The 24,975-nt window shown below is 40.6% G+C and overlaps 1 protein-coding gene across 2 annotated transcripts; it reads right to left on the bottom strand.

Annotated features, from left to right (window-relative positions):
• Window positions 1-638: 638 nt before the first annotated feature.
• LOC146704809 (zinc finger protein aebp2-like) lies at window positions 639-24,190 on the bottom strand. 2 transcript variants are annotated; one of them, XM_085462197.1, is made up of 9 exons: window positions 23,525-24,190; window positions 22,742-22,952; window positions 21,451-21,558; window positions 21,138-21,324; window positions 18,232-18,356; window positions 10,736-10,803; window positions 3,851-3,964; window positions 2,516-2,545; window positions 639-1,488 (listed from the first exon to the last, which is right to left on the bottom strand). In XM_085462197.1, the coding sequence occupies exons 1-9, from the start codon at window positions 24,079-24,081 to the stop codon at window positions 1,482-1,484; spliced, it is 1,407 nt and encodes a 468-aa protein (XP_085318323.1). In that variant the 5' UTR covers window positions 24,082-24,190; the 3' UTR covers window positions 639-1,481. The 2 variants fall into 2 exon arrangements, with proteins under 2 accessions (XP_085318323.1, XP_085318324.1); XM_085462198.1 differs by lacking the exon at window positions 2,516-2,545.
• Window positions 24,191-24,975: the final 785 nt, after the last annotated feature.

Here is a 24,975-nt window from a genome sequence, read left to right as displayed (position 1 = left end):
AAAGAAACAAAACAAACATTTATTTATTTCCGTATCAAAAGGTTCACATATTAGTACCAAAAATGTAAACTGGTCCAGCAGTGGGACTATGAAGATTTCATGCTGACACAGAGTTGCCTACATTATTAGAACATTACATTATTATCATTTGCCATAAACATTTCTATAAGCTTCAACAGACCATTGCAGATATTAGAAACGCTCACAAAAGCAAACCTTCAGCCACACTGTTTCAGGCACTGGAGTCCAAAAGAATTTTGTATGTGTGACCAGTGCATGAAATATTGACGAGCAGGACAGCCACACTGTAGCAGACCTCTCCCTGAACTCTGTTTTCTCTGCAGGCATGTTCACCAACATTTGAGGCTGGCAGTGGCCCTGCTCTGCCAGCCCAGTCATTAGCTTCTCCACAGCATGCTCCCAAAGCTGTTCTGCTAATGGATGCCAAGTAAAGCCAATCCCTCCAGCACACCCTTAAAGAACTTACACTCCACTACAGCCACGCAACAGTGGATTGCGCCATTGCCAATGTAGCCATTTGGATCATTACAGATACAAGTTCAATTCATTAACATCATTTCCCCAATTTTATTACAAACACAATAGTTAATTTCAAACATTACGTAGAAAACACCAATATTTCTTGAGTGCTTAAATAGCGGTAATGTTAATCAATGAACATTTAACAACTATGATACATACAGTTCGTGTTACTTGTGGAAGAGGAGGCCGCGTTAGTTGCTGCAATTTAAACATTTTACATGCCTGCCTTTTATTTTCTGGCACGCTGTCTACAGATTGGGTGAGATTAAGAGCTACACTGTAGTGTCCCTATTGCTCCAGACACCATTTGAACTGTCTGACGACCGGCACAGCCTCACTCTTCACCGTCGCACACATAGTTAACAGTACTGCATTCAGTAACTATAAATAGGATAATTTGTTAAGACTTACGTCACGTACAACGTAATTACAACTAGAAAATCTCCAAGTATCCCTACAGGTGACAGCTTACATATATTATCACAGTAAATACGGTTCTATTCAAAACCTTCACAGAAATCCACAGTACACCAGTATTTTCAAGGTATAAAAATAAGTTACAAATCTGGATAAATATTTTACACAAAACAGCTATAAAATGATGCTGTGTTATCTGACAAGCTTGCACAAAACAGGTTTTTTGTTGCAGTTTTTTTTACACTACTTGGAGTTAATATGTTTGGTTCTTGTTTAAAAAAAAACAACAACATTCATTTCATTTTCTGTTAAACACAAAGGTTTTAAAAAATTTCAGTCCCATTTGACATCACACTTGGCTACAACAATCATTTTATATACAAAGCTGGAGAGGGAAAAGGAGAACTGCAGAAAAGCCTGTTTCCTTTTATCGCCATGTCACTCCCCCCATTCAGCAGAGACGGATGAAGAGCGTCCCATACAGGAACTTCAACTTAAGCATCAAGTCCAAAGATGACTCCTTACAGGCTGAGCACAAAGACAGGAGAGAAACAGAGATGGAGACTCGAGTTTTTAATCTGCCAGCAAAGAGATTTCAGTAAGAAAAAACTGGATCTATCCTCGGTGTTCAGACACTGAGCTGACTTCTTTACATTAAGAGCTTTTAGTGCATTTTTTTTTTCCTTTTTTGGATGTACTTCACTACTGCGGTCAATTAATGGAATAATAAACAAAGTCCAAATAAGAGCTAATGTTTGAATGAGGCTAACAATTGCCAAAGGCTGTGGCTTCAAAATGGCCTGTTTCTCAGTTAACTGGCTTCATGCTACACAGGAACTGCCGAGCTGTGGGCGATAAGTAATCCTCTGTAATGATATTTCACTACAGGGAAGTCACAGCCACGGGTAGCAACACTGCAGACGCACAAACATTATCGTCAGTGCATCATTTGATCTACGTCACAGCGGGAAGAAAAAAGACATTTCAACTGCATATGTGTATTTAACAGCCGAGGTGGCGAGCAAGAATGAGGCAGCAGTTCTGTCTTATCTGCATACACGCACCAACACCACGGTGAACTTCAAAAACCATGCACTCATCTTCACACAAGAGTCTGATGTGACTTTAATGATTCACGCATATATGTTTTAAGCGTGTCTTGAGACTTTTTGCACGTCACTGAAAACATTGTTGCTGCTGCAAACTTCCACAAAGCTCCCACTTTAAATACTTCACTAAAATAATTCGTATAAACAGTGTGTGTGTGTGTGTGTGTGTGTGTGTATTAATGATGCTGTAGTAAGTAAACTACATAAAATATATTGTTATCCAGTTGCTCCTTTAAGTCCTGTACTGTTCGTTTGTAGCTCAGGTTCACATTAATAGCCTATTCAAGTTACTTGTGTACCTGCTGTAATTGATTAACATGACTACTAGTTGGCTTTGAACCAACATACATGCCTTTGTATATAGTAGAGAGTGACTAAAATCCATTTTTTAAAATGATTTTATTTATACTTCACAAACACCTCGATGTTGAACATGTTCAGCTTACCTGCGCTTCAGACGCTTTTGAGGAAGTGCTCTGAAAAGAAAGAAACATTTTTAGGACATCCCACAGAGTTGAGTCTGTTCATCTGCACGTAGCGTTTTTAGTGGGAGAAACGTTGTAGATAGAAAACACTACGTCCAGATGAACAGACTCAACTCTGTGGGGTATCCTTACCTGGACGATTTAGCATGCATCAAGACACTTTTTCAAGAGAATCTTCGTGTGCTTGAGCTGATTTCAGGCGGATACATTTCATCACGGAAGCACTGCCACTATGACGGTCTTTTATTCCATCTCATATACATGAACAGGAGTCCAAACAAATAATATCTGCTGCCATAAGCAGCAGCTACAACATTTGTTTTGGGATTTCATGCACGAGGACAACCTTGACATAAATTGGCTAGGTGCTGACGGTTATATTCAACTATGAAACCAGAGTCCAGCAGCAGCCTCTGCAGTTACTGAGCCTTCACCTCTAATTAAAATCAGCCAGCCTGTGTGCTGATTAGCACACTTGTGTGCCATATATCTCTGGTAAGATGACCACTTTGTTATTTTAGGCACATTGTTCCTCTTTCAGGATTCATTTTCAGACTTTTATGGGGTGCCATAAAGTTACCCTTGTTTTCTCATGTCAGTGACGAGTGCAAGTCTAGAAGAGCTGTGCAGGATTCAAATAATATCATAGCTAATGTTTAGTGGTGTGTGGTGCACTTGAAGACAGAAAACGTGGTCCACTGAGTTGCATTTGCACAACAGCAGGAAATTACTTTTTCCTGTATTAAAACTGTATTGTGACAAGTTCCATTTTTTAAAAAAAATCAAAAGAAATAAAAAAAAAAAAAAAAACAGGGTCATGTGGAGAGCAACACTAACAACTTATTATTCATTTTATGAATTTATCAGTTGCTCAGTAAAATGCAATCTGCATATATGCAAGTAACAGAAAAATGCATCTGTACTTTAACCAAAAGCTGACCTCTCTGACCAGCCTGCACAACAGATAATGTTTTTCGCCTTACAAGGAACACAAAACGTGTTTTCTCTGTATCAGGTTGTTGAATCCAATCTGCTAAAATCATGAGTTGGTGCCACCTGCTGGAAGAATGGTAAAGCACATGGACACAAACAACCTGACAGACCTACTTGCAGAAATTCTCACATACACATAGCTGTGCAGGCAAAAACCTTAAACACACAAGTGTCATTTTAATTAGGTAATATTTACCCATGTATTTGACTGCAGTAAAACACCGATCTGCAGCACTGTGCCATTGTGCATTCAGACATGCATGCATGCAAACAAAAAGGTCACTGGCATTGTCACACACTCACCGATAGATGTTGGGATCTAATAGCATGGCTGTGTCCTGTGGCAACTGGGATAAGTGCACCACTTTAGTCTTCAGCTGAGATCGCTCTGTTTCATTCACCCACACGTCAGGCAGTCTGCGAGACAGCACACACATGCAGAAAGAGGACATGTGGTCAGATTTCAAGGTTACAAGACGAAGATGAGGATACCGAGGACGGAGTGGGAGTAGGGTCGAACGGAGCAGGGTGGGAAAGATGTAGCCTCAGTGAGTCAAATGAACACGTTAACACCTATCTCTGAAGACTAGGTATGTTTCTATAAGGAACCAAACCACAGAAACAGACATACGTGCACAAGTGACCAGACTAGCACACACAAAGGGTGGAAAAAGTGTACCTTCCTCTCATTTGCATGATCAGATCGTATGTGTCAGTGATTTCTTTTGCAAATTTTACTACAAAATGGAAAAACTGGCTTAGAAGTACAATGACAACAGACTGATTATATTCCCCCTTAAAATTCAATTAGAGAGTGTGTTATATTAAATGCTGAACTGAGCAGTAGCACCTTACTGCACCCACAGTATGGGAGTGTGCCGAGTAATGGCGTGGCAAGTTGAGGTGCAAAAGAAAGAAACAAAGAGCTTAGCAAGTCTGCTGCGCTTCCCCTCCTTCCTACAGCCCCCACCTCCCCGTCTCCACCCCCAGCGTTCCCCCGTCACTATGTGCGTCATCACAGGAGCCCCCAGAGACAGACACACACACACACACACCACACACACACACACACACACACCAGGCGGCTGCTAGGCAAGCATGCAGTCACCAAGCCAAATCATTCATTCACATGCCTAGTCAGCCCATTCAGGATTATGGTGTGCAGGTATCGCTTCAGATGTTGCAGAGTTGAAGGTAGAGGTGAAGAACTAAAGAGAGAAAATATAATGCAAAACTGACAAATGAAGGACAGGAAAGTATGGAAGGAGGGAAAGCAAAATGAAGTGGCAGTGGAGGCAGGGATGGCACACATTAAAGTAAAATGATTCACTTCAGTGGTTGCAAAAACCCTTTTATGGTATGTTTAAGTGCCTGGAAGGTGCTGCTAGCTGCATAATGTATATATATGCTTTTGCTCAAGTGTGTGGTTGCAAAGGACTACAAAATACCCTAAATCATGCAAAAACATAGCTTGCTCATGCAAATGATAAGGGCATATGCTGTCTGTTTGGTTGTTGTTGTTTTTTAAGTTTGAAAAAAGTAAAGAAGTGTGATGCTAAGTTGTTTTCCTTTTTGATTCTGCAGTGCACAAAGTCCCTCTATCCCCTTTAATGGTGGGGAGAGAAGAAAGAGGAAGCTGAGAAGAGGCAGAGATACGACAAGAAACAGCCCCCTTCAAAGCAGCTTTACAGTTTGGATTACTCTTGAGTTAGTGTCGTTCTCCAAAGCAAACCTCAAATGACAGAGGTGGACCTGCGGAGTGTTAAAAATGCAGTAAACACCTGTGTGTGTGTGTGTGTGTGCTCGTACTTACACATGTAAACATCTCACAGTAAGTGCGCTGTGGTACTGATGACTTATTATATCCTTGTGTCTGGGAAATGCATAAGAAGGCTGCACTGGGGGGAGTGGGGGCAGCATGTTGCACGTGTCGAAAATACACACACACAAACACTCCCAAAGTGCTCATATCATTCACAAACACACGTGCACATTTTCAAAGCCCTAAAAGATCGAAAAACCCCATTCAGTCACATAAACCAAATAAAGACAAATGGATTTGTTTTATTTTCAGGAGGAGAATTGGGAAGGTTATTTGCCTCGCGTCTTTATGAGCCAGAAATGTATATTGTGCGGGAGGCCCTCTGTTGAGAAAGCTACTGGGGAACGCCTGCCAGAGTGAAGCTCGTCTTCAACCCTGAATTGATGGCTGGCTCCAGGCCTTGAAGCTCCCAGTGGTGACAGAAGCAAAAGGTTTATCATAAACCACTAAAGAGTATAATCAGATTGGTAAAATATTAAATGGCTTTATATGAAGTGTCCTGATAAACTACAAAGAACAGGAGGCTCAGAAAGCCGGTTCATTGACTATAAAACTCACTGCAGCCTAAAGAGAGGCTACACCTCATCGGCACCCCAACTTCCTATTACGATTTTACACCACAATACTTTAGGAACGGTTCTATTTAAAATACAATATACTTTTATATATTCTTAAAAACGAATTCAAACTTCTGAAATTCTGAGATTTTAGATGCGTTTTGTCTTCCCAGAGATCACGTTACTCCTTGCTTAGTCAGGTTTACACCACAGATTCAAACCCAAGACCTAGTTGGTAAAAATAGCAACAGTGCTAACCAAAATCAGTTTAACAATTAAAAAAAAAAAAATGTAATCAACATGATAAATGCTCAAAGAATAACCTCCTCCTTCACTCTATTATGCTTACTGCCAAGGAGTCAAGTCACACCTACTCTACTCTCAGCCAGGAAAAACCCATTCATAGTAAATAGAGCATAGGTTACATCAAATGGACATTCACACTAATTTTTCCTAAAGTAAAAATAAATTTATTCTCTTTTTTTTGAGAGGAGAGGGGGGGGGGGCTTACATACATGTCTACTACAGACAGAATGCGTGGAAGGAAGTGGATGTTCTTGACACGGTCTTTTTCTTCCTATCAGATCAAATTAGCAGCTCGAGTTTCACAAGCAAACTTAGAAATAGCAGTGATGCAGGTTTATGCATTAATTCTTTTGCCTCGTGTCAAAATTTATGGTGCAGAAGTAACTGGTCAGAGACCCACCAGACAATACCCCCAGTGCGCTTTCAAAATGTAGTCAGACATCATAGATCAAAGCTACATTGATCTTTAGTACATTTAGAGACAATTCTGCATGCTTACTCTTGCAAACTTGTGACAAAGTTCCCCGGGGCAGACTGAAAACAGAGCAGGGGAAAAAAAAGAAAATCTAATTTTACACTTTTTTTCTTTTCTACACAGTGAATACCCCCCCCCCCCCCCTTTTTTTTTTCCTTTTTATAAAACTGTTTCTGCTTAAGTGACTAGAATAAATATTAAAGGTGCTTCTTTTGGAAACTGTTGCTTTTTTGTTAGATCTCCACTAGCTTGTATGGCAGCTGCCTAAAAGTAAACAAAGCAATAAAAAAAATTTGAATTTGGGGAAAAAAACATAACAAACATTTAAGAGATAAATCCATGTTGGGAAATATAAGCTCCGTCTAGTTTTTTCATAACTATGTGCAGGACAGATTCGGTGGCTGGAGGTGTTCATTGTCAGTGACTGTGTATTCTAGTGTTAGTTATTCAAAAGCAATCAACAGCGTGCAGGGGAATCCACTCACCCATCCATCAAAGATTAGACTCCAATTATGGTTCTCTCGCTCTCTCTCCCAGCCCTCCCATCCCCCTTTTCCTCCTCAGTGAACTGCTGGTAAATCTCAGTTCATAATGGCTCATGTTAATCAGTTACTCATTAATCCAAATGGAGTTAATGAGTGTCAGTCACACAGTGAATGGTTAGCTTGAGCATTAATAAACATGACTTCCCACATTCACACAGCTAATCATTGACTCAGTGGCTGAGAAACATATGTGCACACATGCACATTGCAGCCTATATGCTTACATTCTTCCTTATCCTTAGGGTATTCTACCAAATTACACATTTAGAGCCGCCTCAGATGTGTGTAGGACAAATGATGATGGAGTGACTTTCGACACTTTGTCTGCTTTATCATCATTTACAGTTCCTCACAAACTAGGCAGTGTGTGCTGTGACTTTTTTCATCCTATAAGTGATGTCATCACTTACAGTCTAATTCCTTGCACTATCCCACAGATGTGATAACATGTTTTTCACTCATTGTTGAGTGTTTCTCATTTCGGGCTGATCTGCTGCTCTTTTCTCTCTACCAGGTTTCTTTTTCTTTTGGTCTATTAGTCTGTATTTCGTATTACCTTAGTGTCAAAACTCCCCCCGAGACCCACAATGAGCCTGTCAGTGGAAAAGATATCAGGCACCTCCGTCAGTTCACTTTGTTTTGACCTCATTGTCACTCCCATGGAAACACTTTGCGCCTTTTCTGACTTCCAACTTGTCTTCTCTTCCAGTTTTTAGCTGGGAGAAAGCATACTTCGTTCTTACAACATCCTCACCACTTTCTCCACTTCTCCTCAAGGTAAATATGCTTTCTTAAAAAGAGAAATAAGGCCAGACTGACTTAAAATTATTCTGAACTCACAAACATATGTGTGGCGGTAAGACTACAGTGGTCAGTGTGCAAGTCTAATAAATCCAAGGGTAGTTTTTCATGAGCTTTCATTTCTTGTGCAGGGTAAGAACATTTCTATGCATGTATTAGTGAACGAGGCCGAATGAGATCAAGTGTTCTTTTCTTACTTCTCTTGCTAGTTAACGAGACCTGGCACAGGTTCTTGGCTATGGATGAAAAGCTTCTTGTCTGAAATCATAGATTTATTGTTTTACAAACCGGTAAATGTGCCCCGAAAATCAATGTAAACTAAAAAATGTGCCTCTGTAAGAAGAAAGCCTGACAGACTAAAGAACTTTATCCAACAAGAGGTGGCAAAATAGTCACCTCTAAACTTAATAGAAAAGACAGCCTCGCAAATGTTGTACAAGCAAACTTAGTTCGGTCCCCTGGTCAACTTTCATCTGTTTAGAGGTACTCAAGCCACCCTCACAACCACACGGCTTAAGACATTACTGTAACCCCCCTCCGTAATGGGATAATTATCCATATTAATGACCCAAGCACTCCTCTGGCCCAAGGCAAATGTATGACTCAGTACTACCACTGCCTTCTTCTGCATGAACCAAGGCGTCTCATTCTTGCCTTCCATCTTTCTGTTAAATCCCCTCCCTATCATTCATTCCCTCTGATTTCATTCTGCCTCTTCCTCACATTTCTCACTCCCACAGCCATTTTGCTCCCACTCCTATTTCTCACTTTCCTCCCATCTCTCTCCCTCCTATTCTTTTCCTCATCTATTCTGCCTGCATCTGTCTTTGGGGTCTCAGCATCAATCTCAATCTTTGTCTCTCTGTTTGGAATTAATTTGAGAAATGTTTCCTAATCACCAAACTTCATCTCTCTCTTCCTTTCCCCACTCCCTTATTATTTCTCCCCACATTAGATTAAACTCCCACATGCATGGAAAGCAGAAGGCTGTAGAGGTGGATCGGAGATGGGAAAAGGAAAGAAGAGGAGGATGGACTGCAGAAACATCAGAGAATAAAGATTTTTCTACAGTCTGTTCACTGGAAGCTTTTAGCAGACAGCTGAATTTGCAAACTTGTGCCAGTACTCCCGTCTTTGCCAGGTCCCTTTGTTTTCAAACTATTTCTTTGCCACCACTGACCTTGTTCTCGCTCCCCTTCCTTCTCTGTTTCTCTAGTTCTTTCCCGCTTATCTCTAGTCATCCTTGTTCTCTTTCTCAGTCGGCATTCTGATCATTTTCAGATGCCTTTCAGTCAAAACCTTTAATAGGAGTGTGGGAGAGTTGGGAGTTTGGTTGGATCTACCCGTGAGCAAAAGCCCTACTGACAATCACAGAGTTCTGTGAAGCTCTCTCTCTTTTTGCTTCCAATGTTCACCTCCAGTGGACTGAGCCCAGGAAGGCTAAGCTGGCAAAAGGCATTTAAACGGGTGATGACTGTGCAGAACGGTCCAAGTCTCAGTGGGCTTAGTACAAGTTTATCCATTCATTCAGCCAAGTAAGGAAGATTTATAACAAGCCCCGACATGAAGGAAGCCCAGATCGCTGCATGTGCAGCTGGATGACACATACTCGTACAAACTGCTACAGCTCAAAGAGGTAAATTTTGTACAAGTGGTTCAGTCTTTGGATTGTTACAGATGTGGAGGTTTGTACAAGAGGTGTTGAGCTGCCTTGTTGTACACTGGTTACATTTACATATTATGGCTTACAAATATTAGTATAAATTATTATTATTGTGTGGCCATGGCTGAGGTGGTAAAGTATGCTGCAAACCTGCCCTTGGACAAGACACCAAATCAGATGGTAGGTGAGCATGGCTGCGCTGCCACCATTAGTGTGCAAGTGTGCGAATGAGAAACAAGGATAAATGGGACTATATCAGTGCAGACCATTACCCCCAAGCACCTTGTAACTTGAGTTTTGCAAGGTCCTATAGAAATAAAGTATATTACTTTTTAACATTCCACATTAATTATTAACAAATGTCAGAGTGCACGTCTTCTCCTTCTCAGTGGGGTTAAACTAGTGAATAAGTTCATCTCGTAGTCAGACCCAGAAGTATTTGCACGACAAGGTTACTACAACAACTTAAAGACTGTCCCGTTTACAAGGCAGACATGTAAGTGTCAGGTTCAGTTTCAGTTCAAAACCCAAGATGGTTCATACAGACGCCCCTGAAGCATGAATAGTCTCACAATTTAGAAGTCAGAGGAGGCCTGCCAAAACATCTTTAAAACATGCTGGCACTTATTTTTTGGCTTATACACAGTCTATCAAAAACAAGCATCCCATTTCAAAAGGATATATTTTTGAAAGTAATGGACATAGAAGCCTGCAGTAAATTTTAAAATACATATCTAAATATAAAGCTTACAAAATGTGTCTCCCTCCAGACTCGTGGCATATATCCATACGATAGTCAAACCCATCCCTGGAGACACTGCAGTCGTTATACTACATACTGGCAACCACATGAAATTCACAAATCCCTCCTTTCTAACGGTATGTGTTTCGATCATTGCCAGTGAACAGCTAAGGAACTAAAGCACTATGAAATCGAAAGCTTACACCCTGTATATTATTTAATATAAGGCAAATGCTCATGCAGATCTATAATAACATGTAGGAAAAGTTTTACTCACATGTCCTCAGGTGTCCAATGCAGAAGAACCTTGACCTTGCCAGACCCCTCTTTCCTTTTGGCTAGCACCTACACAGACAATCATGGGAGGAACAAAACAAAACAAAATATTAAGCTGGCTTCAGCAAGGAAGATTCAGAACAAAGTATTTACACAGGAATATAATTTAACCCAAATGGCTGTTAACCTTTACATTTCAAGCCCCTTTTGCTGCTTTACATGAGCACAGACGTATCGGGTTTAGTCTGTATTGCAGCATTCTCTCGCATCTGTGGAGAAAAGGCTTCAAAGATGCGTCTTATTTCTGGCCTCACCTCTCTAATGAATAATACGGTTACATGCTTCAAACATCCTACCAAGTGATTCAGTGCTCATTTTGCTTGTTAGTGTAATCATCAGCCGGTCTTAATAATGCATGTGAGAGCTCAGTGAGATTTCTATTTTCAGGGTGCTCTATGCCCCGCAACACACTGCAAGACCAAGAAACTAATTCAGACAGAAGATAAAGCACATGAGACATTTCCATCGTCACAAAGTCACTGCTCCTGTTGCGGGTTATGTCGCAACCGAAAGCTTCAACACGTTAGGCAGGAATGCGTTTAGCGGAGACCAACTCCTACAGAGGAATGTTTGCATCACAAACATGTGTTCATTTTTGCTTTGGTTTCTGGTTTCAATACAAACCTTTTGCACAGCCACTGCAGCTACAAACTTCAAGGCTTTTCTTCTTTGAAAATACAGTTGAGACTATACAAGACTTCCTCCCTATCTAGCCCTTTTCATGCATAGCATTTCATCTTTCATGCTGTGTTGGTTTATAGTAAAACTGGTGTGGAATTCACAAATATTGTCAGTAGGGAAAAGAAAAGCAAGAAAAATAACCAGGAGAGGCAAAAATAGCCACAGATATAACCTCTTGCGTCAATTGCCTTTTTTTTGAGGGGGTCTGTTTTTAGGATTGTGAATGAGCTCACATGTGAAGAACTTCTCTTACGCACATGAATTTTTGAGATTATTTTTGTGACTCCAGGGACTAGCTCTGGCATTGATGGAAACTGGTTTGAGGACAGGAAGGAGCAGGCTCCACTGAGACAAGACACAGAGACAGAGGCAAGACTCGCTCTCCTCCTCTTACAACGGCTCCTGCATTTCACAAAACGCATGATTTTTGTGTTTTAAGTAGCTTCAATCTGTTTTATTTATCTGAGATCCCACTAACCTCAATGATAAACAGATACAGCTAATTGATGGATAATCTGACAAATTATGTATTTTCATCTTCCTCCACCTTTGTGATGTTTTGAGGAAAGCAAGGAGGACACAAACATGACCTGTAATAAACTGATTAACTTTAAAATAAGCAAAACAAAAAAATGAAACGAGGACTATTTAGGCTAGGTTAGGTGAGATTAATTTTGTTGTTTCTGGACTTGTGCCTTAACATTTGTCTGCTAGACGCTTTGCAAACAGCAGCCAAGTTGGCAGATCAACCATGTTCCCTTTGTCTGCAATACAGTGTGCAGACACACAAGTCTTGACAAACACAAGGAGGGATATCAAAGCACCTAAAACAGGGTGATTGATTAATAGCTTGGGGAATTAAAAGAGTTACTTACCATCTGATCGTATCTCGATACACTGCCCGTGATAACAGGCAGTTCTAAATGGTATCACAGTGATACAGTGTGATACACTGAAATGTGACATACAGTGATATAAATCAGGAAGTCTGCAAATGTCACAGCTGCAAACAGCCGTGAGATAACTGCCAGTTTAAGTCACTTTCAAATATTCATTATTATTCACAAAGCACTGGTTTTGGAGTTTGCTAGTCTTCCCTGTACCAGCGGGGGTCTCTCCTCCCAAAAACTTGCATGAAAGGTTAAGTCCCGATCTAAAATTAACTGCAGGTGTGGCTGTGAGAGCATGTGGTTATCTGTCGCTCTGCGTTTTGTCTCTGTTGGACTGCTGACCGGTTCAGAATGTGACAGCTGGGATAGGCTCCAGCCACCCCAATGACCCCACGTAGTTAGCAGTTTCTGACAATTCAAATTAGAGGAAAAAGTCTGGAGCACCTGTTTATATATTATAGGAGAAAGTGATACAGTACATTTCCATCCATCCCATCCATCCATTCGCTTCCGCTTATCCTTTTTCAGGGTCGCGGGGGGCGCTGGAGCCTATCCCAGCTGTCATAGGGCGAGAGGCGGGGTACACCCTGGACAGGTCGCCAGTCTGTCGCAGGGCCAACATACAGGGACAGACAACCATTCGCACTCACTTTCATTCGCACATTCACACCTAGTGACAATTTGGGTTATCCAATTAACCTATCCCCACTAAGTGCATGTCTTTGGACGGTGGGAGGAAGCCGGAGTACCCGGAGGGAACCCACGCAAACACGGGGAGAACATGCAAACTCCACACAGAAAGACCCCGGCCTGATGTTGGAATTGAACTCAGGACCTTCTTGCTGTGCGGCAACAGTGCTAACCACCGTGCCACCGTGCTGCCCCAGTACATTTCCCTACCGATATTATATCTCACTCAAGCAAAAACAAACAATCAAAACAGACTTGCACCTCTTTGCTAACTGGATTCTACTTAAAATGCTCTCAGATGTGCCTCTTCCAACTTTCTAACTTAGTCCTCAGAAGATGTAAAAACTCCTTTCAGACTATTAGTCACATCTCATAAATAAGCACTGTATCTCATTTGTTCTTGCTTATCTCCCTCTTCCTTTATCTGCTAGCTCTCCAGCTTCGTCAGTTCACATGGAGAGGAACAGTTTCTCAGAGACAACAGCAGGGCTTGTATACGAGAGTCAAACTCCTGTGCTAGCTGGAGTGAGCCCTACTTGAGTGTCTTAAGCCCCGCGGGTAAGACTCAGTGCACCAACCAGCTGCTTTACTGCTTTTTTATTTAAAAATGCATAGCTGCTAACTTATGCCCTCAGGCACCTTGTAGCACCAGGTTAATAATCACAAGCCAAGCCTACACTTGAAAGGGCCATGAACATGTATGTAAAGAAGTGGGCTTGTGTTTAAGCAGCATGAAGTGATTTGTGAGCTGAGTGGTCTGATGATGATGGTCTGTGCTTTAAGGGACAGATCTTAATCCTCTATAAACCCAGGGGAGGACGGTAAGAGAGGGGGAAGTAAAAGAATGGGAGGGAGAGAGAGCAGGAGGACTTAGGGAGTGAACAGCAGATATTAATGTGGCTCCAAAACAAAGCAGTGAAAACTGCAGGAATCCAGCTGGGGGAGGACAGGCCTGCTAAAACTGGGTGCCTGTCTAGTGTCATGGGGTCAAGCTGTGGATGACGCAGATTGGTGCAATAGCAAAAATATCCCATCATAAACATGACTGAGTTGCTCCAACAGGTCAGCAGACCCATTGGCCAAGCTCCACAGAACCCCCCACGGCTTTGCTCCATAACCCCAGGCCTGGGAGGGTCCACTGGGGCCAGGGGTCTAACTCAGCATCGCAGCCCGTCACCACAATCCTTCAGGGATTACAGAGAAAAAAAATCTATGCCCAACTGGCAAGATCTCCTTCCGATTCCATGACCCTAACCTTCACTTAACCCCTGTTCCCTGTCCTCACTCTCCAAGTCTGTTACTCTCCCTCCCTTGACTGGTTCTTCCTCCTTCTGACTCTGTGTCCAAATAGTTACCTCTCTTAACCTCTTCCCAAGCTTTATCTTCAAATTTTCCCTCCCTGTCTTTAAATTCTTGGCTGCTGCAGCTGACCGGTTGAGGTTTATAGAGGCAATGCAAAGGAGAAAAGAGCTGAACAGGAGTCCTGTAAAAATACTCCTCAGCTGCACCCACTTTATGCATCAATTATTTACTTAAAAAAAAAAAAAAACAGAAAAAGAAACAAACAAAAAAATCTAACAAATAATGAAGGGCTGGGTGTTGCTATAGCTGACATGCAAGCATTAAAGAGGTACAGTGAATACAAAAAGTGTAAACACCCCTGTCAGTAATCAAAAGGTACATCAAGAAAGTATTAGTTTAGGGGTGTACACACTAATGTGCACCTAACTGGCCAGATTTGTTTGTTTTTCCTTTGAACTGTACCGCTTACATATTTGTGATTTATTGTGTGCTCATTTACTAACATCACAAAAAATTACACTGGATGAATCATTGTTGTCATCACTGAGACAACTGCAAATGTGTTGTACAAAATACCCTTTTTAATACCGAAACAAACATTTTAACAGAACCGGGCTCTGTTTTTAAACGACCCTTTTACTCCTGTGTGTTTTTCATGGTGGTTAAAACCCTTTTCAGAAAGGCTGGTTTTATTTAGAGGCCAAAGGGGAGACATTTTGTTTCCCGTTTCTGATCAGCCAATGGTGATGCTCTACAACAACGCTTTTAAGAATTGTTATATCTTTTTGGGAAAATGTCAAATGGAAATATTTCATAGCTAGAGTGGTACAGGCCGGTAAAATAGAATAGATTTCTGCCTGGAGATAACAAGTGTAAACAGAATTACTGACACTGGCAGGAAAACTGCTGCTTTACAAATGTAAAGAGAGACTGCGCCGAGAAAGGAGTGGGACTGTGTGTGTTTCATGTACACCATGTGAACAAAAGAGGATTAGGCAGCAGATGATCCTTACTCCTCCCCCCTCAATCTTTTTGAAGAACACCACATCACTCAATCTGAACTGGAGTCAGAGTGCTCCCTTGTGGAAATGCATTAGAATAGCAGCTACAGTTAAGTTTTCTTAACAGAAAATCCATTTATCTAAGGAATTTTTGTCAGAAAAAAAGATTTTTCTTCCTATGAGAGCTCACATGTGGCTCCAGTTTAAGGTGAAAAGGGCACTTTACCACACATTAATAATGTATTCTGCACAAGGCTCAAAATGGGGAAAGCTGCACACATAAAACACACCAATTGTCTTTCCTGTGAAGCCCGATTTAGAGAAAAACAACATCAGGCCTCGGGCTGTTGCTACAGGTTCAATTCAAGTGCAAAGAGGAAAAAAAAATCTGCAATATATATATATATATAAAAATGTGGGATGTACAAAAAGTAACATTACAGTGCCATAAATTTACAAACGAGCAGCTTTATTGGTGTCCCTGAAGGGAAGACGAAAGATTTAGATGACGCTGAAGACAAAGTCAGCTTCAAATTTTATTGCTCATTATGATGATGAAGGTCTAAACCATCGTTGAAAATGTTATTAATTTCTTATGTGTTCTTTCGGATAAATGACTTTGGGAAAGTTCAGCTGTGTTTCCTGAAAATATTCTTTATCTTATTTGATCTTGGTGCTCTGACACACAAGCGTTCCAACCTTGTTTTCTTATTTACTGCATTATAGAGTAAAAGATTTTTTGGTTTATCAAATCATTAGAAATGGCAGCAAAAAGCTCAAATTTCTATAAAATTATGTAACCAACTCAGTGCCTTAACTGTACATTGATCAGCTGTACATTTGCACTCATTCACAAAGGGCCTATTTTGAGCCAAGAGAAATCAAGTCCTGTTCCAATTATATAAGAAATAGACTTTTAACATACAAAAGTAGCGAGAACCCGGAGACCAACTAGTAAGGGTGTATAACTTATAACACGTTACTGTAATCCCATTACTTTTGTCAAGTAACGAGTAAAGTAAGGGATTACTATTGCAAAAACGGTAATTAGATTACCGTTACTTTCCCGTAGGAATGCTGCGTTACTAAGACCGTGATTTTTTTGCGAGAATGTCTCATGACAATGACGTAAGCGAGTGCGATATTCGTGACAACAGCTGTGTGCAGATCAACAGTGGATCATATATCGATTGTGGGAGAGAGTATGAGCGTGCAGCGTTTAAAGCGTGGAAGTACTGACCTTACTTTGAGTTTGATTCCATAAAAAGTGACAAAAACATTAGCGTCCACCGTGCGTGGGAAGAAAACTTCTTTTTACAGCGAAAAAACCCCTAAACTTCCGAGCAAGCACCGAGTGTGCAATGACGTAATGGGAAACTCACAGAGAAACTCGCGGATTCTTCAACTGACCGCGGCACACCTGCACCAGGGTAAACCTCCGCCTATGCCACTCCTGCTTTACAGGTGAAAATAGAGCAACAGGACCGCTGAGTCTTTGACTTTATTTTCTGCTGTGTTTTACTGGCATCTATTTGAAAGAGTGAGTGTAAACACACAAAAAAACAAAATATTTTATGTGCTGGAATGTGCAGAAAATAGGTTTAAATGTTAAACAAATTTCTTCCAGTCAGAGAATGTTGCATATAATTAAATTTTTGCTTGATGCATAAAGTTAAAAGATTAAAACTAATAAAACGAGATTTAAAAAGACATTTTTCCATTTGATTACATTTTGTATGATGGATTATGCAGAAAAAGTAGAATTGGGCTGAAAGATCTATCGCTTTATCACCTATTCAGGTTGTAAATCGTGTTTTTAAAAAGTAACTAAGTAATATATACTTTTGAAAATAAGTAATCAGTAAAGTAACGGGATTATGTTTTTGGGGAAGTAACTTGACCAACACTGATCTAAAGTAGCAACTTCCAAGACACAAAAAATTAACTCTGAAAGGCCAAAACTGCAGTACCTCTAACTGCCAAATGCAAGTCAATCCCCAAAGCAAAACTATGTGCAAACGCACAGCTAAAAAACGCGAAAAAGCACATTTACTGTTTGTTCTCCATGTGTCGTTTCTCCCTTCACAACAACTGAGTGACTTTTATTTTATTTTTAATGTATCATCCGAGAGTTATACTGATAGGTCTGAAAATGAAGTCTGTCTCTGCTTTGACTGCCAGGCGTATGGACAAAGGCCTTAATTCTGCCAATTCAAAGCTGTGAACTGGACCTCTAAACCATCTCACATATGACCATGACAGCCACCAGGCTTTTTCATTCTCATACAAATAGCTGATGAGCAAATGTCAGTCATACAAATTTGCATCTGAAATCAAAAAAGCTATTCTTATTGCCTTTGTTTGCCATTACCATTTTTGTGCTGTTAGTGATTTTTAAACCATTTTTAATGGCTTTATTTTCCAAATAATGCGGCCTGCAGTGTGCCCAAAAAGTGTGTTTCAATCTGGTGAATGAATTCCTAGTGGTTAATAGTCTTAGCACTAACATTTTTAAGACATCAGGATATTTTGAGGAAATCAGTTTAACTGTAAATTATTTTTTTATTTTACATAAGTAAAGAGTGTTTTAGATATGACCAGAGGGAGCCAAAATTGTTTCTGGTCTAACTTTAAAACAAACGTAATATTTTACATGCATTTCCCTTTCTGCGTGTTTGATTTAATCTCTCTACTCTTCCAGTCTTTAACAAACACAGCAAGAGGCCAATTAAAGCTGGACATGAAGAAGAGGAAAGCATAAAAAAGGAGAAAGCCTGCTCTCTCTGAACCGCCCCCTCCCCCGTTGTGTGTAAACCCATTAAAATGGAAAAAAGACACTAGAAAAACTACAAGACATTCAGTCAAGCACATACCGTACTGTGAAAGACAACACTGTGGCCATTGCCCACACTTTCAATGTGGGTGGCGAGGTTGAGGCAGATGGCTCTGTGCCGAATGGCATCCATGGTCTGGGCATCAAAGAAGTCATGGGGTCTCGCTGGAGGGTGGGGGGTGGGGGGTGGGGGGAGGCAGAAAACAGGAGTAAAGTCAAAGTCCCAAACATGTACACACACGTTTATATAAAACCATTTGTCCAATTTTGGGCCCCCCAATCATCTCACAGCTGAAAAATACTAATCTTTTGTAACAACAGCTCCCATACAAGTAGAGCTGGGCGATAGAACGATAACGATATGTATCGCGATATAACTTTTACTCGATAGAGAAATTAAGCTATCGCGATAGACCTCGCCGCTCTTGTCCTCTTAAAATAAAAAAATAAAATAAAAAAAAAAAGGTCAGCCAATCCAAACTAAGTAGCGCAGAGCCGAACCAATCACAGCCGCAGCGTCACGTCGCGTGACTTGTTACGTACAGCACAAGTGCCAAGCCGCACGTGTGTTTGTTTGGGAAGCAGCCAGCGGGTAATGGAGCCAGCGCGTAATGGAGGAAATGAGTGTGCCGACTAGAAAAATCAACCGAGCGTGACCGAAGAGAAAACAGATGATGGTTCCAATGCCGGAGAGATTGTCGAACGGAAGAGCCATAGAAGTTCCGTAGTGTGAAGGTATTTCGGCTATTTCAAGTCTGACAAAAACAGAGTAGCGTGCACTGTAAATTGTGCCGAAAGCAAGTCTGGAAATACAATAAACTGGTGCATGCGTCACACTGTGCGCCACATTATTGTTTCGGTGAAATGAATTTCTACAATACTGTTACTGTTAATTCTACTCTCTGCAGTGTTTAAATGCTTACATATACACACAGTTACTGTCCGTCCACACATACGACTCGGTTCTGCTTCTATGCCCCAACTTTGTTTACTTTTTCCCACCGAGGCTTCTAGACTTCTGATTGGCCAACATTTCTGCACGGTTAGGAATCTAGCGCCACCTGCTGCTTTGGCATGTTCCTAGCAGCGTTTTTCTTCATTTCTGCCTTTATGTGTGGACGGGATTATTTTTTTAAAACGAAAACGGAAAATCTCCGTTTTCAAAAATACCCGTGTACGTGTGGACGTAGCCTCAGTCTCTGACTGGAAGCGCTAATTCGTCATTCGGCTTTTGTCAGACTAAAGTAACTGTTAAAACTGTTTGAAAAGCTCAGCTATACAACAAGGAGAGATTGAGAATTTCCTTTTAGTTCTCAGTTTATTTGATATTGACAAAAGTTAGTCAGTTTTGTCTGTTCTTCTGTAAAACAAACTAAGATTTATTTTTAGAATTAATATTTTGTTTCTAAGTGGAATTGACAATTTAGTCTGTTTCGTTTGTTCTATTTTGAAACTTAAACGCTTTAGCGGCTGCCTTTTGTGTAGTTTGCAATATTTGCCTTTATTTATCTGAAAAAGTCTCATGTTCCTTAAGTACATCTACCCTGTTGAACTTATTATGGGAAATAAATATTTAAATAAAAACAAGCTGCTGATTATTTCACATTTTACTTGTGAGCAACGGCACATTTAAATCTTACAAATATAGTTATTTGGCTTATATCGTGATAGATATCGTTATCGCCTGAAATGAAAAAAACATATCGTGATATGAAAAAAATCTCATATCGCCCAGCTCTACATACAAGTTAAACAAATGACAGCTCTCAATTGAAAGCTGTATGAAACTGGAAAAATTTGCATTTCCTGCGAAAATGCAGTGTGAACACTTTACAGCACTCACACAATAGATGACTGTTTTAGTTTCTCTGAATAACTGTGACACAATTCAGTAGAAAGAAAACTCTGACCTCTTAACATCTGAAGTTGTCATCATCGTGTTTTCTAAAATACTTACACAGCGCTCTGCAGTCTTTGAAAGGAAAAACATTATTATGAAAAAAATCACCAGAAGTATACATTTAGGAGAAAGGAAATTTTCATACCTTTACTTGATTTGACAACCAAACAAGGAAAATATGGCAATTATTAACTATTACACAACTTTGGATTTTGTAACTGTATTTTTTTTTCCCTCAGCTAAACCTTAAACTCTTAGAAACCACTGCCACGTATGACTCACGACCAGCGAACGTATGCGTAGGTGACTATCAGCAGAAAGTGCGAACGGCAGAATATTACCTTCGATTGCATTAGAATACAGGTCAAATGTCTCAGTTCAGATTTGGATTTTCTTAATCCATATTATTGCAATCTAGTTGCCATTTAAGAAAAGTATGTTTTATATATTAATAGTTGGTAATAATGGCAAGCATACACAATTTACAAATTGACTGGAATATGCAAAACTCCTGACAAAAGACTCTTAAAGACTCAATATCTCTTGGTGGATGGGTGGTTTACTACTGCACAAATCACATCTGTATCCAAGGTTACAAAACTGAAAATGTTGTACATGTGTTGTTAAACTACCTCTTGTTTAGAGAATTAAGACAAACAGAGGTGTAGAAATTAAAAATAATACCTGCATAATGCATAAACAGGCCATTTAAGGCAAACCCTGCAACGAGGTAGTGATCTGTACCTGTCCAAGCATTGAGAAACTACACTTTTACATGAAACACTTCCTACTGAAATGCAGCACTTTGCCATGTGGAAAGTGTGTCTGTCTAGCTGGCAGCAGTTCCTGTTTGTGTTGGTGTTTGTGTGTGTGGTCCAGCTCTCACTTTTCCAACAAAGACATGTGGGAGTTTAGAAGCAAAACAAGCACAGCGCGACCTCAAAAATGTGCTCAGGTTGTAATCCTTTTCAACACAGAAAGGAGAGAAAAGCACAATGAGAAGCATTTTGGAATAAGATCGGTGCGTGCGCCTGTAAGGTACGTACGTAAGGAGCACCTGCGTTTGTTCCTGAGCTTCTTCCTTTTGTTGAGTCCGGCCTTAGAAGGGGAGTCCTCCTTGAGTTTGGCCTGACCAGACATTCTCGAGGAGTTCTGCTGATTGAAGTGACTGGGTACGTGACGAGCCAGTCCACCTTGAGAAGCAAAACTAGCATTGCAGCCACCAACTACACACTGCAGCAGAGAAGCAGAAACAAGAAAAACATATGGCCCTGTCAGGATATTACCCATACTATGAAGGATAATGAGACAATGAAGAGAAGAGCGGGACATTAAGTCTTAGTTTATTTATGGTTTTACCTTGAAGGGCTTATCCCCACTGTGGGTCAGCATGTGTCTCTGGAGCCAGCTCTGACTGGTGGATGGCGTGTTATACACCTTGCAACCCTTCCACAGACACACAAAAACCTGAGGAACACAGACAGGCAAGCATGACAAAATAAAAAGAGATTACAGAGAGAAAAAATAGTTCATAACAGAATATTGAACAGAGGATAAAGACTCCTGAAGAAAGGCCTTTTTAAGATCATGTGTGAAATGATCTAAACCTAACTTTCCCTGTTATCTAAAGACCAACGTTATTATAGTTAACTAAAACTAAACGAAAATTAGATGTAAGAAACATTTTAGTTCAACGAGACAAAAAATAACATCAGCCTTTTAAGGCTGGGGTTTAAAACTACACTTTCAAATTAAAACAAACACACGACTGGGAACTTGGAAAATGACCTAAAAGTAATATGAAAACATAGAGAAAATATCATTAGTATTTGTTAGTTTGATAAAAAAGGCTATTACAACTTGCCTGACGTCTGCAGTGTGAGTCAACTGCTTTAAAATAAGTTAGATTTTTCTATTGCAACGCCTTTGTTGGTTTTCCTAAATCTTGCCTCTGACATATGCCCTCCATACATAAAAAACGATTACAAAGACTAAAACTAACATCGAAACTAATAAAAACTAAAGATTTTCAAACAGCAAAAGCTAAACTAAAACAAGAAAATCCACTCTGGAAGGTAACTGACACTAAGCTAAAGTCAAAATGAAATAAAAGTAAAAACTAATTACAAAATATAAAACTTTCAATAACCTTTTCTCAAATTCCGCCAACAGATGGAAGATGTCAGTATGACTTGTGAAACTGCATGAACGTTACATTAATTGATTTATGGGATATAGGAAAAAAAAGTAATTTTGTTACAAAAGTGGCAACAAAAATTTTATTTACTTTGCTTACAAAAAAAGGATCCAGTGTTTGGTGAAAAAGCAGTTTAACATTCACTTTAATCAGATTATAGGCACATAAGGTGCTTTATGAGTGTGCAGTGGCATACTGGATGTCACTAGAAATTAGTAAGAAAATGAATTATGCAGTTCACTTTAACAAAAGAAGGATTCAGATGACCTTTATTTTAGATTTGCCAGGGTGTTGAAGCGATGAAGTGAAAATGGCCAACTATAAATTTAAATTAAAGTCGTCCAATTACAGAAAATTGCTCTACTGTGATTTGGTTCTCTTCGCAGTTAGTGTTGAGCTAGAGCAAAAAGGGGCACTAGTGTACTAGGCTACAAAACTTTTCAGTCTACTGACCCCTCCTCTCTGCCCATCCACATGAATCCCCCTGATGTGCTCTGCCAGATCAGGACTAGAGTTGAAGCACTCTGGACAGAGGTCCCAGCAACACTGGTAAGCCATCGACTTGTTTCCAGAGCGGCTGGCACTACCCTGTCCATTCATCATGGCAGGGGTGGAGCGCCCGCTGGATACTAGGCTCTCCATCTCCATCAAGGTACTGCTGATACTGAGCAAGAGGAGAGGGCAAGGAGGAATTCAGTGTCACAGTTATAAAACAAAGATGGCTTTGCACAGCCATAAAGAACAGGTGCTGATATTACATACTTGCTATGCTTGAAAGCCTTCGGGCTGAAAGGGATTTTCCATGCATGCCACAAACACTCATGCCAAATCAACTTAATGAGTGCGGTACACATAGCTTCTTAGCATAGTATTACAAATTTGCTGTGCTTCCATCAAAGGGCTCACAGTCAGCAGTGTTCTCGCAAAACAAATAAGGTTTAAAATTTCAAGTGGCTACAATTTGATTAGTTCAGCATTAACAACCTTTTATTAGATACATCCCCACACTTCACACTGATCTGAATAGCCACTGAAAAGTTGTTTTTCCCATCCAGCTGCTGGAGGTTAAAGGCCCTCTGTGCTTACCTTTAAATGTGAGATTTAAACTTTAACACTAAAAACAGACAACTTTAAAAAACAAAGACTGGATTGCCATCCTGCACTCGTTCAGTCACTACTTGGGTGGGTGGGTACTACAACAGCACCTACACTACAAGAGTTATTCCGCCGACCAACCTGTCCTCTGAGTCCATACGGCTCAAGGGTTCACCATCCGAGGATGATATCTCCACACTCGCCCGCCTCTTGTCACCCATCTCCCCACCACCAGCGCTGGCTTTATCTCCATCTTCGCTGACAGTTTTGCTTTTCTCGCTGTCTGTCCCCGAACTCCGGCTATCCTCTCCCGTCTCCTCCTTAGCATCTTTTATCGTGCTATCGCCGGTAGGTTCGCTGTGACCGTCTCCCGGGCTCTGCTGTGATTCCGTTACTGGCTCTGGCTCTCCGGGAGCATTTGTCACCTCCTTGTCGCCCAAAGAAACACAGTCGTCTGACACCACCTCGCTCGCGGCCTTGTCTGAATCTGCAGCGGGCTTCTCCTCGCCAACCTCCGCCTCCACCGCTTCCATTTTCGGCTCTAGGCTACCGTCTGGCTGTTCCGTTTCCGGTTCGGTAAGGCCATTTTCCTTCTCCTCGTCATTGCCGTTGTTTGTGGCCACCGTCGGTACGTCTTTCTCGTCGCTTAGCGCGGGTGCTTCTTCTGAAGCCGCAGAAGCCATTTCTGCGGCGGACATAGCCGGGAATACTTTCGGTATTAAAATTTACTCATGCCACCGTCAAAAGCTTCTCTGCAGAAGGAGGGCTGGCTAAATTCAGTCCGCTCCCTGATTGGACGGAGACGGCACGAGGTGGCGAACTATGACGTAGTATTTAAAGTTTCCTCGTGTTTCCGAAAGCACATGGTTTTCCTTTTTAATAAAAACTGGAGTATTAGTATTAAAGCTTATAAGTAGCTTTGAAATATTAAGTTTAATGAATGAATGAATGAATAAATAAATGTACTCATAGTTGGATAGCTAGTTATCGCGCTAGAAATGATTTTATAACCGATTCATGAGAATACCTTTGGGGTTTCCAGGTCTTCCTCAAATATATCGATTTAACAGTTTGTCAGCATAACGTTACATCTTTTTAGACATGGTGTAGATAATAGTTTTTAGGCCAGGGATGTCAAACTCATTTTACACCATCGGGCACATACAGCACATGCACTTTGATCTTAAGTGGGCTGCACCAGTGAGACTCCCGCTTCTATCAGTGTGAAGACGTTTAACTGCACATTGAATCCTTGAGATAGCCTAATATAATATATATTATATATATATATATTTGCATCTGTTGGCCTCAAATTGCGTGTACATTGTTTACTGAGTTCTTATTAGTCAGGCATTCACATGTAAACGGCTTTGATTTACAACATTTCCATCATGCACCAAAGAGCTTTAATTTTTTTTTGCTAGAATGCCAAACAGGAAGGTAAGCACGGGCATTTCTACAACATGGCCACCCAAAAGTGGCCTATTAATAATTTATGAATGCTATGATTAATGTTAGAAACGTGTTGTGAATGCAAAAATATGGTCCATGTTGCTACAGCTAGATGACCACCAGAGGGAGCCACAGCCCCT

Source organism: Copadichromis virginalis, linkage group LG7 (genome assembly GCF_057382275.1).
Source record: "Copadichromis virginalis isolate Kocher_CV1m ecotype Utaka linkage group LG7, C_Virginalis_male_GT1.1, whole genome shotgun sequence".
Taxonomy (NCBI): domain Eukaryota; kingdom Metazoa; phylum Chordata; class Actinopteri; order Cichliformes; family Cichlidae; genus Copadichromis; species Copadichromis virginalis.
This window is presented reverse-complemented; position numbering and strand designations above follow the sequence as displayed.